Source organism: Callithrix jacchus, chromosome 5 (assembly GCF_049354715.1).
Source record: "Callithrix jacchus isolate 240 chromosome 5, calJac240_pri, whole genome shotgun sequence".
Classification (NCBI taxonomy): domain Eukaryota; kingdom Metazoa; phylum Chordata; class Mammalia; order Primates; family Cebidae; genus Callithrix; species Callithrix jacchus.
In genome coordinates, this window is record NC_133506.1 from 71,250,639 (window position 1) to 71,269,228 (window position 18,590).

Here is an 18,590-nt window from a genome sequence, read left to right on the forward strand (position 1 = left end):
TAGCCAAGACATGGGTTATAAGGTTCATATTCTCCTTTACCTAGAATGAATGCCTAACTCCAAGTGTCTCCTGCCTACTGAAGGTCAAACTAAATTCTCACAAAGTCTCTACTGATCCTTCAAAAGAGGGAACTGTTCTTTCTGAACTGTCCTTAGTGGTGCTTTGTCATATCACTCACCTAGCAGCTATCGTATTTTGTTCTTTGACCAGTTATTCCTGTCTTTTAGAAAGACAGTATGTGTAGAGCTTCAGAGTCAGGAAGCCTGGGTTCAAATCCATTAATTACTAGCCAATCCACTTATTACTAGGTGATTTCAACTGAGTTCCAGTTCCCTCATTAAAAAACAGAGCTATTCACCTACAGATTTACAAGATTAAATGTCAGAATAAATGTAAAGCATTTAATAAGTCACAACTGTTCAATACTGCCTTTCCTCTGTGTGGGGCTGGGACTACAGCTTATCTTTATAATCAACCCTGCGTAAGTGTAGAGAGGGCATATGATAAATGTCCAGTGAATAATTCAGTTCAAACATTAGATCCTTCATTTTCCCCCAAATAAATTTTTCTACCATTTGTAGGAAGGGTTGATATAAAGTATTCTTATATTTCTATTAGGGACATATTAAGGTTATATGGTACGGTCCACCTAGCTACCACTGCGGGTATCCCTTATTTTTAGACAGAATTAGGCTAAATGACAAAAGATACTGGCCAGAAACTTCTCAGCTTCCTACCTAAAAAGTTAATTTTTATAAAGGCAAAAGGCCCTAATCAGAGTCAGGTTTTCCAAAGTTGCCTATTTTATTCCAAAAGGCTACCAAGGTCTGGCTCATTTGCCATGGAATGCCCATGTGAAATTCTGTGAATTGTACCTGTACTTTTCTCTTAAATTCTAAAGAGGAACACAACTTTACATAATTTATTCAGGTAGACTAGAGCAACATGCCTGCCTATCAGAGTAAAGACAGAGTTTACAAAAAGATAAAAATTTGCAGATACGTCATCAATCTGTTGTCAAAGTCTGAGCAAATTTCCTATCATACACAAAAATTCAAGTTAGATTCCAAATTGGGACATTCTCATTTGAATAGATTTAATTATCCATTTAAGCTGACTCAAAAGCTATGAGACGATATCCTTATATCTGAAGATTATACAATATGCTTTCTGAAGAGCTAATAAATTAGCTTATTTTACTGAACTACTAATGCCTAGTAACTAGTAACAAAAACTTAAGCCACATAACACATTTTTAGTTGGGAAATATCTTGATTCAAGAAAAGGAGACTGAACCCTGCTGAAAAGAAAAAGATATGAAGATCCTGTTTTCCTGAAAAATCAATAGCATTTTCCCAAAACCACATACATTTGCAGCACAGTACAGAATGGAAGAAACATTTCCTACAGATCCTTAATCACACGGTGGCTGGAATTTCCTTTAAACTTTCCAGAAGACCAGAAGAAAGGCAATACCTTAACAAATGATCCAGTACTTGAAGTACCCATCCACATTAAATGCTGAAAGATTAAGCCAAAGAAATGAGAATCAGGTAAATCTGAATGCAGATTATAAATGTGCAGAAAAGGTTCTCCCCAACAGCCACCCACTTATCTTTAAATGTAGACTTCAAGAGCAGAAACATTTTGCCTCACAGTGTCTATTAAAACAAGCCAACTATGGCAATCAGGCTTTGTAGAGCATCCGTAAAGTGGTTATCAAGAAATATGGCTTCTTTCCATAGCGAAGAGCAATAGTGTTCCTGCTCAACAGTGACTGAGTTTAATAAGACACATATTTCTGTACAGTGTTCCCTAACAACAAAATACAAAGGTTTAATAAAATCTTTTCTGTATCTTTTAGTGCAATGCTTCTTTCTTCTATCAAAATAAAATTTGACACTAGGAGTTTATATTTGATGGAGTATACTAAGAATAATTCTGACTACTATCTTTCTCAAGTATTTCAAATTGATTATCTAAATTTAAAGAATAAAACCCGTTTTTATCATGTGAACGGAAATCCAGGCATCAGAAAACAGGCAGAATTTAAGGCAGATTATTTCCTATTGCTACTAAAGTCCCATGTTCTACATTTACTCAGCTCTGAAGAAACTTGATTTTATCTCTTTAGGTTAAAAAAATTATCCATGGTTTCTTTCTCTCACCAGATAGCAACTCTGCTCTCCCAACAGGGACTGAGGCTTAGTCTTCCTTTTTAACTATGCAATGCAAACATAGTTGTCTATGGCACAAAAGAGATGCTCAGTAAGTATTAATCAAACTGGGTTGTGGCTCACACCTGTACTCCTAACATTTTGGGAGGTTGAGGTAGAAGGATTGCTTGAGGACAGGAGTTCAAGACCAGTCTGGGCAACATAGTAAGACTGTCTCTCAAAAAAAAATTTTTTTTAATTAGCTGGGTGCAGTGGTGCGTGCTTTGTAGTTCCAGCTATTTGGGAGGCTGAGGTAGGAGGATTGCTTGAGTCCAGGAGTTCAAGGGCACAGTGAGCTATGATTATGCCACTATACTCCAGCCTGGGTGACACAGCAAGAACCTGTCTTTTTTTTTTTTTTTTTTGAGACAGTCTCCCTCTGTCACCCAGGCTGAAGTGCAATGGCGCAGTTTTGGCTCACCACAACCTCCGTCTCCTGAGTTCAAGCGATTCTCATGCCTCAGCCTCCCAAGTAGCTGGGACTACAGGTGCGTGCCACCAAGCCTGGCCAATTATTTATATTTTTAGTAGAGACAGGGTTTCACCATGTTGGCCAGGACGGTCTTGAACTCCTGACCTCAGGTGATCTGCCTGCCTTGGCCTCCCAAAGTGCTGGGATTACAGGTATCAGCCACTGAGCGAGGCCGAACCTGCGAAAAAACAACAACAAAAAAACCCCCCACAAGAATGTGTTGTATCTTGACTACTATTTCTGGCTAAGGATAATCTGGCCTTCTTCAAATTTCAACCACTCCTTTTCCTCTTATGTCAACAATCCTGTATACCAAAACAACAGCCTCTGTGGAAATACCCAGGTTTTTTTTTTTTTTTTTTTTTTTTTATAAAAAAATACAAACAAAACATTAACAAAACCTTAACGTGGTCTCTTCTCCCCTTCCTAACTGAAGCGATCATGCTGTAGTTGTTGTTTGCCTAGGTAAGGCTAATTCATGTCTCAGAGTTTGATGTTTATGGGTAAGATCACCCAAGATGGTGGTGGGTAAGAGAAAAGACCAGGAGGGACTATAGAATGTTTCAGTATTAAACTACCCAGGAAAGGAATATTATATATGAATGGTTAGGAAAAGTCAAGTTACCGAACATTAGATGCAAATTATTTCTTTTAGTATATGCCTATTAGTGATGAAAATTAATTTTATTCACTCACAGAGAAAAACAAATAGTTGGTAACAGAGAAAACTAGATACTAATGCCAATTACAGATAGTGAAAAAACGAGAGAAAAAGAAAAAAAATTATTTTAATTTTTACTGAGATACAGTATCCCTCTGTCACCTTGGCTGGAGTGAAGTGATTTTGGCTCATTGCAACCTCCACCTCCCACTTTCAAGTTATTCTCTTACCTCAGCCTCCCAAACAGCTGGGATTATAGGTGTCCAGCACCTTGCCCACTAATTTTTTGTGTTGGGATTACAGGCATGAGCCACTGCACCTGGCCCCAATTTTTTTTTTCTTGAGACAGAGCTTCACTCTGTTGCCCAGGCTGGCGTGCAGAGGTGTGATACTGGCTCACTGTAACCTCTGCCTCCCAGGTTGAAGTGATTCTACTGCCTCAGCCTCTTGTGTAACTGGGACCACAGGCCTGTGCCACCACACCGGGCTAATTTTTTTTTGAGATGGAATCTTGCTCTGTCCACTCAGGCTGGAGTACAGTGGTGATCTCAGCTTGCTGCAGCCTCTGCTTCCTAGGTTCCAGTAATTCTCCTGCCTCAGCCTCCCAGGTAGCTGAGACTACAGGCATGTGCCACCATGCCTGGCTAGGATAGTTTTTGTATTTTTAGTAGATATGCGGTTTCACATGTTGGCCAGAATGGTCTCAATCTCTTGACCTTGTGATCTGCTCACCTTGGCCTCCCAAAGTGCTGTGATTATAGGTGTGAGCCACTGCACCTGATGTATGGTATATTCTTTTTTTTTATTTTTTGTTCTTCCAAATTCATGTTGAAATCCTATGGTATATTCTTTAACAGCACCAAATGTGCCTGCTTTAAGGCATTTATATATAATCAACATACACATACACACATGTACGTATGTATATGGAGTATATATTTTCACCACCACCATGAAAATTTAAACTGGTTAATGAGGTTTTAAAAATGACTTTTGAGATAGAATTCCTATACCCTAAAATTTACCCCCACCTTTTTTGGAGATGGGGTTTTGCTTTGTCACTGGAGAGCAGTGGCACAATCATAGCTCACTGCAGCCTCGACCTCCCAGGCTCAAGTGATCCTTCCCATCTCAGCTTCTCTCTTTTTTAAAATTTAGTTTAATTTTTTTTTAGATGGGGTTTCACCATGTTGGTCAGGCTGGTCTCAAACTCCTGACCTCAGGTAATCTGCCCACCTTGGACTCCCAAAGTGCTAGGATTACAGGCTTGAGCCACCCCATCTCAGCTTCTCAAGTTGTTGGGACCACAGATGCACTCCATCATGCACAGCTAATTTATTTTTATTTTTTGTAGAGACAGGATCTCCATATGTTACCCAAGATAGTCTCAAACTCCTTGGATCAAGGGATCCTCCTGCCTTGACCTCCCAAAGTGTTGAGATTACAGGTGTGAGCCACTGCTTCTGGCCCAAATTCACACATCTGAAGTGTCAAATTTAGTGGGTTTTAGTATATTTTTAGAATTGTGCAAGTATCACCACTATCTAATTTTAGAACGTTTTCATTACTCCCAAAAGAAACTTCATACCCATAAGCAGTTAGTCCCCATTTCCCCTCTGCCTAGCCCCAGGAAACTACAAATCTGCTTTTTGTCTCTATGTATTTGTTTATTCTAGACTTTTTATATAAATGAAATCGTACAAATATGGGGTTTTTTACAATCAGCTTCTTTCACTTAGCATACAATTTTCAAGATTCATGCATGTTGTATATATTAAGCCCTTCCTTTTTATTGCTTAATAATATTCCATTGTACAGATGTATCACATTTTATCCATTTACCAGTTGATGGACATTGGGGTTATTTCCCTTTTTGGCTATTATAAACATTTTTATGCAAGTTTTTGTGTGGACATATGTTTATATTTCCCTTGGGTATATACTAGTAATACGGTAACTTTGTATTTAATGTATTGAGGGAGTGTCAAAAACTTTTCCAGAAGTGCTGTATCATTTCACTATCTCATTAGTAATGTAGGAGGGCTCCAATTTCTTGATATCTTCTCTAATACTTTGTTAGTGTATCATTTTTGTTTTAGCCATCCTAGTGGGTATGAAATGGTATATATAATATTGTGGTTTTGTAGATAATGAGTTTTATGTATACAGGCTAAGTATCCCTTATATTAAATACTTAGAACCAGAAGTATTTTAGATCTTGGGCTTTTTTAGATTTTAAAATATCTGCATTGTATATATTTACTGCTTGAGCACCCCACATCTGAAAACCCAAAATGCTCTAATAAGCCTTTCCTTTGAGTGTCATGTTGGCACTCACAAACTTTTGAATTTTGGAGCATTTTGGATTTTAATTTTTTGAATTTAGGATGCTCAATCTTCATTTACATAGCACTTCAGAACATATGTGGAGACAAAGATTTGCCCCATAAGTAAAATTTGAAGGTGCGTAAGTCATTAGAGCTGTTTGGTCCAAAGAAAACGGAACAGCAACAACCCAGTTCAGAGCTCTCTTTACAGCGCTGTCACTAAATAACGTATTATTTCTTAGGTTGTTTTAATCTTTCAGACTGCAATAGAACAAAGAGTCTAATCCCAAAATCTCTACCATATTGTATCATTGCGATGAATTAAGTGTAAGAGGCAGAAAGGTTGAAACTGTAGAACAAAAGTAAGGCAGAATCATTTTAGTCAACTGGGATTGTATGCCAAGATGAAGAACAGTTAGAAATACATAACAAGAGAATGCCTGGTTTGCCTGGCAATATTAGGTCCTGAAGGGTCTGTTTGAAGTCACCCCTACTCACAAAAGCAGACAGCTCCCCTAAGCAGAGGGGATTTTTTTCAAGATTTTTTTTTTTTAAGATGGAGTCTCACTTTGTCACCCAGGCTGAAGCAGTGGCATGATCTCTGTTCATTGCAACCTCCGCCTCCCAGGTTCACGCAATTCTCCTGTCTCAGTCTCCTGAGTAGCCGGGATTACAGGTGTGTGCCACTACACCTGGGTAACTTTTTTTGTATTTTTAGTAGAGAAGAGGTTTCACTATGTTGGCCAGGCTGGTCTCGAACTCCTGACCTCAGGTGATCCACCTGCCTCGGCATCCCGAAGTGCTGGGATTACAGGCATCGGCCACAATGCCTGGCCTTCAACAGATTTATTTCAAGGTTACCTATATTGTGATTACTAGGTCTAAAACGTTTACTCCCAACATAAGCAGAGGGGGTGAGTACATAAGACTTAAGAAACATGCTAAATTTTTGTAAGACTAGCAAAACGATGTCAATTTTCTAATTAAGCAAAACAAACCCCAAGAAAATGGTATAAAGAACCACCGAAACCAACATTTTCACCCTGCTGCTATAAGTTATTAAAATAAAACTACAACACGTTCAAGTGCTGAGAAGCATTCCTTTCTTCAAACCTGTGTTGTTTCTTAAAGTGTAATCTCTTTAAAGAGCTGTGCTAAGTTGACATTTATAAAGCCTTGACATTCGTGATAATTTATAATTTCCCAAATGGATTTCACATCTTTGCCAATAACCACTTTTTTTCCTCTCTCTCTCTTTTTTTTTGAGAAGTTTCATTCTTGTTGCTCAGGATAGAGTGCAGTGGTGTAATCTTGGCTCACTGCAACCTCTGCCTCCCAGGTTCAAGCAATTCTCCTGCCTCAGCCTCCTGAGTAGCTGGGATTACAGGCATGTGCCACTACACACGGCTAATTTTGTATTTTTAGTAGAGATGGGCTTTCTCCATGTTGGTCAGGCTGGTCTTGAACTTCTGACCTCGTGATCCACCTGCCTTGGCCTCCTGAAATGCTGGGATTACAGGTGTGAGTCACTGCACCCGGCCCACTTTTTGATTTTCTAAGGATAAAACATTCTGTAAACATCCAAAATATAGAGTACCTAGGGAGTATCTTCATGGGTATCTGATCTGGATGATTTCACTTCTTAGAAGTGTCATTCTTTTTATGTTAGCCCTAGAATTATCTTTTCTCACTTTCCTTTTTTATATAATTCTGTTTTTTCCCCACTGACTAACAACACTGCACTGAAAAAGGAACCCAGTATGCATTTCTTCAAATATGTATTGGCTTGGGAGAGGTCTAACTGATTTGATGTTCTTACTGTCCTGATGCTGTATGTAGCAAGCTTACAGAGGGAGGATCACATGCTGTAAAATATCTTGACAGGCAAAAATTTAATCAGTAAACAGTGAAATTTTCAAGTGGAAAGTGACCACGTCAAACTTCAATTAAGTCCTTGTGAAGTCTAAAAATGATAATTCCTTTCATCACCAAGGAAATTCTCAGAGAATACTTCAATTTAGAACCTGTTTCGTTTTTGAATAACAAGAAATAATCTAAAATTTCTGTTCCTTGGTAATATATGTTATCGGGTAACGAAACAGTCAACTAAGAGTAAGTAATCCTGTCAAAAAGGAGTTGCAAACAGTTTAGGTAAATGTTAACTAAATCATTAACAGAGTCTATTCTGTACAAATCAGAATAGTCACTGGTGGCTGCTAGAGGCTTCACTGTTTTAGTTTAGCTACTTAAAGCTCAGGAACTCTGCTTTTGTTCACAACTAAAACAGACCTTGGAATTAAATAAGAGTTCAGTCCTTTTAGAAAATGTAAAAAGTATAGAAGTTTTCATATGAAGGGTATTTTAGCAGAAAGAAGAGGAAGGCTAAAAGTATCTTCCTCTGACTGAGATACTGATTCTTTCTGCAGTTAAAGGATTTTTCTTTTTCTTTTTTTTGAGACAGGGCCTTGCTCAATATATTGCCCAGGCTTGAGTGCAGTGGCATGATCTTGGCTCACTGCAATGTCCACCTCCTGGGCTCAAGTGATCCTCCTACCTCAGCCCCTCCAGTACCTGGGATCACAAGCAACTGCCACCACATCCAGCTAATTTTGGGGGGGGATTTTTTTGTGGAGACCGAGTTTTGCCATGTTGCCCAGGCTGGTCTCGAACTCCTGGGCTCAAGCGGTCTGTCTGCCTCAGTATCCTAAAGTGCTGGGATTACAGGTATGAGCCACCGCATTGGCCTAAAGAATTTCTGAAGATGCTTTAAAGTACCAGATTTTGATAATCTGGATCAGACTCCCAGAGACTGAAATTGCAAGGAAGTTGGTCCCAAAACTATTAGCAAGGAGGCAGCTTTTCAATGTGCCAGTTTCCCATCATCAGTCAGAACCCATGGGAACTTGTGTGGGAAGAAGGGAAAAACATAGTCCTGACTCACAAATTCAAATGTTTAGAGGAGTTCATCAGGTAACTTAATGAGTCCAGATTGGTGTAAGAGGAAAGATGACGTGGAGATCGCAGCTTGGTTGGAGAGTGAGCAAATAGACAGCAACTGTTCAGCTTTAGTCCACTGTTATGTTGAAATGTAGGCCCAAAGTTGTCAGATAATTTTAATTTTTCAAGATAAACCAAAGTCTAAATTTTGTAAAATCCAATTTTTAACATTTGGGAATTTACTGAAATTAGAAAGGGAAAAACTAATAACATGGAGGCTAGATAAAATGTATCTGTGAGATAATTGGTGACCTCTAGCTTAAGTACTAGAAAGACCTTTAGTGGCACAAACAAGAGGGTAAGAGTAGATAACAAAGTACAAAGGAAACAGCCAGAGAGTGAGAGAGAGAGAGCGCACGCAAGAGAGAGAGTAAGAAAGAAGAGAGGAGAGGGAGGGAGGGAGGAAAGGAGGGGAAAAGGAAAAGAAGAAAGAAAAAGGGGAAGGAAGGAAAGAAGGAAGGGAGAAAGGAAGGAAGATTACTAAGGTGCTGCTATTAATTTACTTTTGGGGAAGAGAATGTTCTTTGGAGTCTGAATTTTAGGCCCTTGAAATGCTAAAGATGATTTCCACTGTCATATCCATTAGCAGACAATTTTTTAAAAAAAGATATATAAAATAATTAAGGAGGCAAGGAGGTAGGAACAGAAAAATCTTTAGTTTCAAATTTGTCTGTAACTTATACTAAGCCAACAAAGGTAGGAGATGATCAATGCTCATGTCTACTGAGCAGTCAGGTGTATCAAAATGAACTCATTTAAAAAGGAATCATCTTTGGGTTTCTTCAGAAATAGAAAGACCTACTCTTGGAGATTTCAAAATGTATTAACATTGATCACTTGAAAACTAGGGTTAAACTACTGAAAAGAGCCAAAATATCTAATCGGCTTCTGTATCTCTGAAGATTAAGCTGGGTCTTAATATTTTGTGTTACTGACTCTTCATAAAATATTGGAAAATATGAGAAAAATGAGTGAATAGGGAGAGGCATATAACACCCCCGCATCCTGTCAGGAAAAAATCTAAACCTTGAATGAAGGTGACCATATAGCTCCTTTTTGAGAGATTATTTGTGCTTATTAAAGGTAAGGGTATGTTTAGGATCCTGCCCCTACTATAGTTGACCACTAACATAATACATTATTTCCCTCAAAAATCTTAATGGTGAAAATCTGATAGAAGATAGAAACTAGGAACTGCTAATACAGGGTTGAAAGTACTTACCTATTATCTCAGATTCATAATAATCCTGTGTGCCTTCCTGGAAGACAAGACAGGGTGTCTTTATGATTTTAGAGCAAGAATTTGGAAAAATGGTAGGTCCGTTTGTATGGTAAGTTCATGTCCATCAAAGAGGAATGACAAATAGATTCTTCTTCCTGTTAGGGGCTATTTAGCTGTGTTGTACCAAGGTCAATTAAAGATTCCTTAGAAATTATTTTTTTTTCTTTTCCAAGACAGGTTCTTGCTCTGTCACCCAGACAAGAGTACAGTGATATAATCACAGCTCACTGCAGCCTCAAACTCCTGGGCTCAAGCAATTCTCCTGTCTCAGCTTCATAAGTAGCTGAGACTTACACTACACTGTGCACGTCATCACACCAGAGTGTTTACATTTTTTTTTTTTAGAGAGACAGAGTCTTGCTCTGTCACCCAGGCTCAGGGGCAGTGGCACAATTATAGCTCACTGCAGCCTTGAACTCCTGGCCTCAAGAGATCTTCCGGCCTCAGCCTCCTAAGTAGCTGGCATTATAGGCATGAGCCACTGAACCCAGTGGGTTCCTCAGAAATTCCAAGTTCAGGGAAGAGATGAACTATGAAAAATTTAGTGCTGTGCTTCTTTTGTTTATCTATTTATAACATTCTGTTTTGAGATTTTACTGTTTATATTAGAACAGCAGTATGAAGAAAGGTGAAGCCTACCTTTCAAGCAAATGAAGAATATTCCACCAAAAAACAAGCTTGTACTACATTTTTTTTTTTAAATACCTAAGATGAGCTTTGGTTAAGATGAAGAAATAAACTCACATGCATTCATTAATCATACCAGCTAAAGATTTTTCTCAGACCAGGGATCATAGATCTATATACTCTTTATTAGTGAATGAGTCCATGAGTTCTCCATGGGTATTCTTAATTTTGTATTTTTATTTTAATAATACTCTAAAAAAGAATAAGTGAATATTCTGGATCATCTAGATGAGCACTTTATAAATGTTTACAACGTAACAGACGACGCAAAATGATAATAATTTGTTTGTACTAAGAAAGACCAAATGACACAACATCATATATATATATATGTATCATATATATATATATATATGTAAGTTTTTTGTGAATTCTGATAGAACAGAGTTTTCAGCCTCAGCAATATTCACTGCCATTTTGCCTCTTTATTTCAAGGGGCTTTTCTGTTCATTGCAAGATGTTACCAGCATCCTTGGCCTCTACCTACTAGATGTCAGTAGTATCATATCACACCCTTAGTTGGGACAACCAAAAATGTCCAGAGACATTGCCAAGTGCCTCCTGGGTGACAAAATCTCCCTAGATTGAGAATGACTGCAATATAGAAAAGTGGGAAGAACTGAGGTAACACAAGATGTGCAGGGGAATAAATACGTCAAATTCAAATGAACCAAAGATATAACAATTTCTACTACATTCAGGCTGAAGATAATGTCACTAAAACATTATCAAAGATCACATTAACGTTGTTAATGTCAATTTTATTAAATTGTAAATCTGTTTTGCTTTGATATAATTTTTCCCTTAAAAGGCAAATCTATACATTATTCAAGTTTGAATTACACTTTTTCCTGGTTTATGTTTTCTTTTTTTTTTTTGAGATGGAGTCTTGTTCTGTCACTCAGGCTGGAGTGCAGCGGTGCCATCTCGGCTTACTGCAACAACTTCCACCTCCTAAGCTGAAACAATTCTCCTGCCTAGAGTAGCTGGGATTACAGAAACACGCCACCAGGTTTGGCTAATTTTTTTCTTATTTTCAGTAGAGGTGGGTTTCACCATGTTGGACAGGCTGGTCTTGAACTCCTGACCTCAAGTGATCTGCCCGCCTTGGCCTTCCAAAGTACTGGGATTACAGGCGTAAGCCACCACGCCCAGTCTTCTTTCTAGTGAAAACTTGACTCAGAAGTCATCCACCAACTAGTGTGTAATCTTTCCTTTTTTTTTTTTTAGGCAGGGTCTTGCTCTGTTGCCCAGGCTGGAGTGCCATGGCATGATCTTGCCTCATTGCAACCTCCACCTCCCAAGTCCAGGCGTTCTCATGCCTCAACTCCCCAAGTAGCTGGGATTACAGGCGTGTGCCATCATGCATGGCTAATTTTTGTAGTTTTAGTAGAGACAAGGTTTCATCGTGTTGGCCAGGATGGTCTCGAACTGACCTCAGTTCCAGATCACTGATAACAAATTATATCAAAGCAAAACAGTGATTCTGTACATCTCAGTCTTCCTAAGTGCTGGGATTATAGGCGTGAGCCACCGTGCCTGGCTAACCTTTCTAAATATCCTTTTTCTGCCTAAGGTATCTTCTGTTAATATATCACAGATATTTCTTAATTGAAAAAATTCTCAAGAGCCCGAAAACTTGGGTATATACTTACATACTAAATGTCTGTCGTTAACTAAATAAAAATAAGTTAACTAAATAAAAAAACCTGAGAGAGTTTTTTGTTTTGTTTTGTTTTTTTGAGACAAGGTCTTACTCTGTTGCCTGGTGTGAAGTGCAATGGCATGATCATGGCTCACTGCAACCTCAAACTCCTGGGCTCAAGTGATTCTTCCACCTCAGCCTCTGGAGTAGCTGAGGTCACAGACATGTGCCACCACACCCAGCTAATTACATTTTATGTAGAGACTGAGGGAGGGGGCAGGCCTTGCTACATTGCTCAGGGTGGTTTTGAACTCCTGGGCTCAAGTGATCCCCCTGCCCTGGCCTTGCAAAGTGGTGCGATTACAGGCGTGAGCCACTGTGCCTGGCCTGAAATTTTTTATTTATAAATACACTGAAAAACTGGAAAAGGTCCTGTATAGGAAGTACTCACTGTTGCATTTTTCTTTCCTGAAAAACGAGTCTTTGAGAGAGTAAAAAAATAACTGTCAATACAGCTTGTGTATGTACACGTACGTACACACACACACACACACACACACTCACTCTCTCTCTCTCTCTCTAAATTTCTCCTTTGAATCAAGCAAAGCTGACAATATATTAAAAGAATGTCCAAAGGTATATAGTAAGTTGAAAAGCTGTCTTGAATACAAGTCTATCAGTGGAAGAATCTTAAATTGGTTAGTTGTAGTTAAATGTGGGAGACTGTTCCAAAAGAGTATATCACAGCCAACTTACAATTTCTCCCCATTCTAGTAAGAGTAAAATTTGGTCAAAATTGCCTTTTACCTGTGAATGAGGTATGGTTGGCTAGAGGATGAAGGTTAAAAAAATCTTAGTTCAACAAGTCTAGCTTAAGTGATATCATTCCAATGCTCATAAATTTACAAGTTTAACAAATATGACTACTGTACCCCCCAAAGACCTAGTAAGTTTTGCTAAAGTCACCCAAGATCAAATAGCTTGAAATTCTTTAATAAGCCAGAACTCTCCTATAGGTTGTAACAATTTATTTTCCCCTTCTAATCTCCCAGGGAGATTATTGCCACCTCCTATATATCAGTAACTAGTTAGGTACAATTTTCTTTTCTAAAATAATGGGGTGGCAGCCAGGGGGTGAAGGCAAAGACTGCAAAGAAAGGGTAATTCATTTATCAATTCTTCAACATGCAGCATCAGAGATTTTTGCTAAAGTTAAAATAGTACCTAATTTTATTTTCCTTCTCAAGATTTATCTAACTTCCAAGGTATACTGAATAACAAAATGACTTAATAATAGAAAACAGTAGCCAATAAAGCATGAACTCTTATGTAGGGAAGTTCAAAAAAACACTGTCTGCTGAATAACTCTTAAAAGTTTAACATGTTAAGAGCAGAAATGGAAACAAAGCTCCCAGTGACCCTCAGCTGAATTACAAAATTAAATAAAAACTTAGAAATCAATCAAAGGCAAAAACATTACGTAAGATTTATAAAACACAATTAGTCAAATAATAGTGTATATGTGGGGGTGGTGGGCTGGAGAGGGTGTCTATGTCAGGATTTCTGCTACTAAAAAAATGAAGTGTGTCAGATGACTGCAGATAAAGACTGGGAGACACAAGAAATCACAGACACCAAGCTTTTGGGGGTATACTCATAAAATTCAATCGTTGTAACAATAGATAAGGTACCTTCTTCTCTGTTAGCAAGTAACTATAACTTACCTGCTTGTGTGCATGATCATAGGAGTTGATATGGTTATCAAATTCCTGATGTTTCTGATACTGCTTATCACAGAGTTCACAGTAAAAGTTGGCTCTGAGGTCTTCCAAGGCTTTGGCAATTGCCTTCTCTTTGTCAACATAATCCTGCAAGAATCACAAAATACAAAGAAACAAAAAAACGAACTTCGTAAAACTTTAACTGAACGTTATAATATTCCAAAACCTGAAAAAATCTGAAATCTGAAATACCTTTGGTCTCAACCAGTTTGGATAAGGGATACTCAACCCGTATTAATATTCTAGTTTTTAGACACTAAGGCAAAAAGCATTACCTAGTTTGTAGCCAATGATGGAGTTAAATATTCTATGGCCATTCTCCATATAAGCTGCACTGGTTAGAAAGCCAATCCAAGGATGTGTTATCTGCTGGTCTTAGTGAGATTTAGAACTGTGGGATTCTTACATGTGAGAGGAGCGTGGAGAAAAACAACAACAACAACAACAAACTGTGGGACTGACTCAAAGGCAGTCCAATTTGCCTCAGCAGTTCCACTTAAAAACCAGACATCAAAAGATACCTCAAGTGAAACACATTCTGTTTTTGGGGCAGGAAAAATAAAAAGAAAAAAAAAAGGTACCTTAAAAAGAAAAAATGAGAAAAAATTGAAAAGATACCTCAAAGCAAGTTGGGTATATTCATTTGCCAATGTTGCACAGAAGGATGAGAAAGGGAGAGGAATGCTAGGTGACTACTTGCTAGACTTTTAGAGCATGGTATATATATTACTTTCATAATGAGCAACTCCTTCTAGCAGACTGATCTAAGAAAAATAGGTGTTATCTTACAGACTAGCTATACAGGACTATATCTATAGTTTCAAAGCAGCTCTATCATCTCCCAAAGGAACTACTTAATCAGTAAGCAAGAACAGGTTGTATTTTCTGGAGTGGCAGCACTGAACTAATTTGGATAGACTTATTAAAACTGAAAAGTGAATATGTATAGCATATTTCTATTTTTGTCCTATCTAATCCTTCACAATAATTTTCTCTGAGAGTCCTGGACAGTTCCATGTTGTTTGGCTATTAAACAACTTATGGCTTTTTTTTTTTTTTTTTTTTTTTGAGACAGGGTCTCTCTCTGTTGTTCAGACTGGAATATAGTACAGAACACGGCTCACTGCAGCCTCCACCTCCTGGGCTCAAGCAATCTTCCCATCTCAGCCTCCCAAGTAGCTGGGATTTGGGACTATAGGCATGTATCAGCAAACATAGCTAACTTTTGTATTTTTTGGGAGATGAGGTCTCACTATGTTGCCAAAGCTGGTCACAAAGTCCTGGGCTCAAGTGATCCTCCCACCTTGGCCTCCCAAAGCACTGACATTACGGGTGTCTGACCCCACACCTGGCTGCAAATTTACTTTAAACAACAGAACTAGAGTTCATAGTATGAATGTAGCAGTATAAGAAAACAGCTTTGATTTTCTTTTTGAGTATCATACAAAAACAAAATTGTGAATTAAAAAAAAAAACACCAACTGCATTTTCAGAAGAACTGGGCAACAGATATAATCTGGAGAATGAATAACACTCAGAAAGAAAGTTAAGCTCTTTATAGAACCCAAATGAGAGAAATGTAGCAGAAGCCACACAAAGCAAAATTAAGCAGTATCAAAAAAGCCAAACGTGGCAATTTCAGAAAATAGCAAAACATATGACCTATATATAAAAGGGTCCTCTGAAGTAATATACCTGTATCTTTTGCACTCATCAAGAACTTCTGAGATCTGGGAAGAGCAAAGGGGTGAGCTTGGGTTGAGGACGATGAGGAAACATTTGCAGTTCAAAGAATGCACATAGACAAAAACAAAAAGTTCTGCCAATTGTGGCAGATTTAAGAAAAGGCTGGGACCAGATGCGGTGGCTCACGCTTGTATCTCAGCACTTTGGGAAGTGAAGGCAGGCAGATGGCTTGAACTCAAGAGTTTAAGACAAGCCTGGGCAACACAGTGAAACCCTGTCTCTACCAAAAATACAAAAAATTAGCCAGGCATGGTGTCATGTGCCTTTGGTCCCAGCTACTTGGGAGGCTGAAGTAGGAGTATCACTTGAGTGTGGGAGGTGGAGCTTGCAGTCAGCTGAGATCACGCCACTGCACTCCAGCCTGGGTGACAGAGCGAAACTTTATCTCAGAAAAAAAATAAAAGGCCAAGCACAGTGGCTCATGCCTGGAATCCCAGCACTTTGGGAGGCTGAGCTGGGTGGATCACAAAGTCGAGAGATTGAGACCATCCTGGCCAACATGGTGAAACCCCGACTCTACTGAAAATAGACAAATTAGCTGGGCATGGTGGCAGGCACCTGTAGTCCCAGCTACTCAGGAGGCTGAGGCAGGAGAACTGCTTGAACCTGGGAGGCAGAGGTTGCAGTGAGCCAAGATCACTCCACTGCATTCCAGCCTGGCAACAGAGAGAGACTCTGTCTCAAATAAAAAAGGGGACAACCAGTGTGCCAATGAATATGGTCCCAGAACAGTCAGTGACAATCAATAGTGTAGTAAAGTTACTGAATCTTGAAGATGGACTCCTTTCAGCAGCTAGGCAAAAACCATCAAGGAGGAGAAGATCAGGCCAGCGTTTGATCTCTTCAGCAACATACAAACACTCAAACTCACACACTCTCTCAATTCCAGAAGACAGTGGTACAGTAAATACTACAAAATATCTAAGGAAAGTATCAACTGAGGCTTTTATATGTATCTTTCAAATATAAGGGATACACACATGTATATATGGAGTTATATGCATATGTACCTATATACACACATACACATATGTTGATATATATTTGTAATTGCCTAAATTAATACTACTATTCTTATTTTCTTGAGATAGGGTCTTGCTTTGTTGGCCAGGATGGAATACAGTGGCATAATTACAGCTCACTGCAGCTTTGACCTCCTGGGTTCAATTAATCCTCCCACCTCAGCCTTCTGAGTTGGTAGAACTATAGGGGCATGCCACCATGCCTGGCTGATTTTTGTATTTTTCGTAGAGACAGGATTTCATCATAGTGTCCAGGCTGGATTGGAATTATTTTTATAGGCTTAAGGTTATATAAAATACATACAGACACACACACACACACACACACACAAATAATTCAAGAAATACTGTTTGCACAACCCCCTTTTAAATAAGTTAATTGAGTACAAACTTCAGAAATGATTGGAAAAAACTCAGCAAAAGGACTGGCAGACTGCTTCAAACCTATTTACTCCTATAACTGAGGTTAAAAGAAATAGGGCTACTATAGTATATACATATATACATATAACTAACATATACATATAACTGTGTATGTTTTATACTATCAGAAAATAGAAATGATCCAAATAATACAAACACTGGTGGGCAGGCAGAAGCAAATAGGAATTTGAGTTTGTTTACTGCTGCAAACTCAACAGAAGTAAAAAAAGAAAAAAATCTTTACAATGAAAATCAAGGCTGGGTGCCATGGCTTACGCCTGTAATCCTAGCACTTTGGGAGGCTGAGGCAGGCAGAAAACCTGAGCTCAGGAGTTTGAGACCAGTCTGGGCAACATGCCATCTCTACTAAAAATACAAAAAAAAAAATCTGGGTGTAGTGTCATATGCCTGTAACTTCAGCTACTTGGGAGGCTGAGGTACAATAATTGCTTGAACTCAGAAGGTGAAAGCTATAGTGAGCTGAGATTGTGCCACTGCACCCCAACCTGGGTGACAGAGTGAGAATCTGTGTAAAAAAAATTAGCCGGATGTCGTAGCACACACATGCAATCCCAGCTATTCAGGAGGCTGAGGCATGAGAATCGCCTAAACCTGGGAGGCATCGGTTATCATGGTAGTGAACCATGATCATGCCACTGCACTCCAGCCTGGGCAACAGAGCAAGACTGTCTCAAAACCAACCAACCAACCACCACCATGTAAAACTAAGTGATACATGTTTAAAATACAAAACACATTAAAAAACCATTTTAAAATGCAAGGGAAAACAGAAGAGGAAGGAACACTTCGTAATTACCCTGATACAAAGACATCAGAAGAAAACTACAGACTAATATCTTCTCTGTGGACAGATGCAAAACTGCTCAACAAAACGCTTTCAAACCAAATTCAACAGCATATTAAAAGGCAAAGTGGGATTTATCCCAGGAACTCAATGTTGGTTTAACATACAAAAATCAATCAATGTAATACACCATTACAATGTAACCATTACAATGTAATACACCATTGTTAACAGAATATAAAAGGAAAAAACCCACAAGATTATCTCAATAGATGTAAAGTAAGCATTTGACAAAATTCACAACTTCTTTTATGGTAAAAACACTAAACAAACTAGGAATTTCTAGGAATTTGGAATTCTTCTGTCTGACAAAAATAAACTACCAGCTAACATCATAATGGTCAAAGACTGAAATCTTCCCTATTAAGATCAGAAACAAGACAGAAATATTCACTCTTGTATTTCTTTTTTTGAGACGGAGTCTTACTCTGTCTTTTGCCCAGGTTGGAGTGCAGTGGCATGATC

General features: G+C 38.5%; 1 protein-coding gene across 19 annotated transcripts in view; it reads right to left on the reverse strand.

Moving 5' to 3' along the window:
- GPATCH8 (G-patch domain containing 8) overlaps positions 1–18,590 on the reverse strand; it is a 110,540-nt gene that overhangs the window by 13,848 nt on the left and 78,102 nt on the right. For 10 of the 19 annotated variants that reach the window (XM_078372668.1, XM_003732922.6, XM_078372663.1 and 7 more), the window contains one exon: positions 14,013–14,156. In XM_078372668.1, coding sequence (XP_078228794.1) covers positions 14,013–14,156 — 144 coding nt within the window. Of the gene's footprint in view, positions 1–9,896; positions 9,934–14,012; positions 14,157–18,590 lie in introns of all 19 variants that reach the window. The other 9 variants (XM_035302989.3, XM_078372660.1, XM_035302991.3 and 6 more) reach the window with 1 other exon arrangement.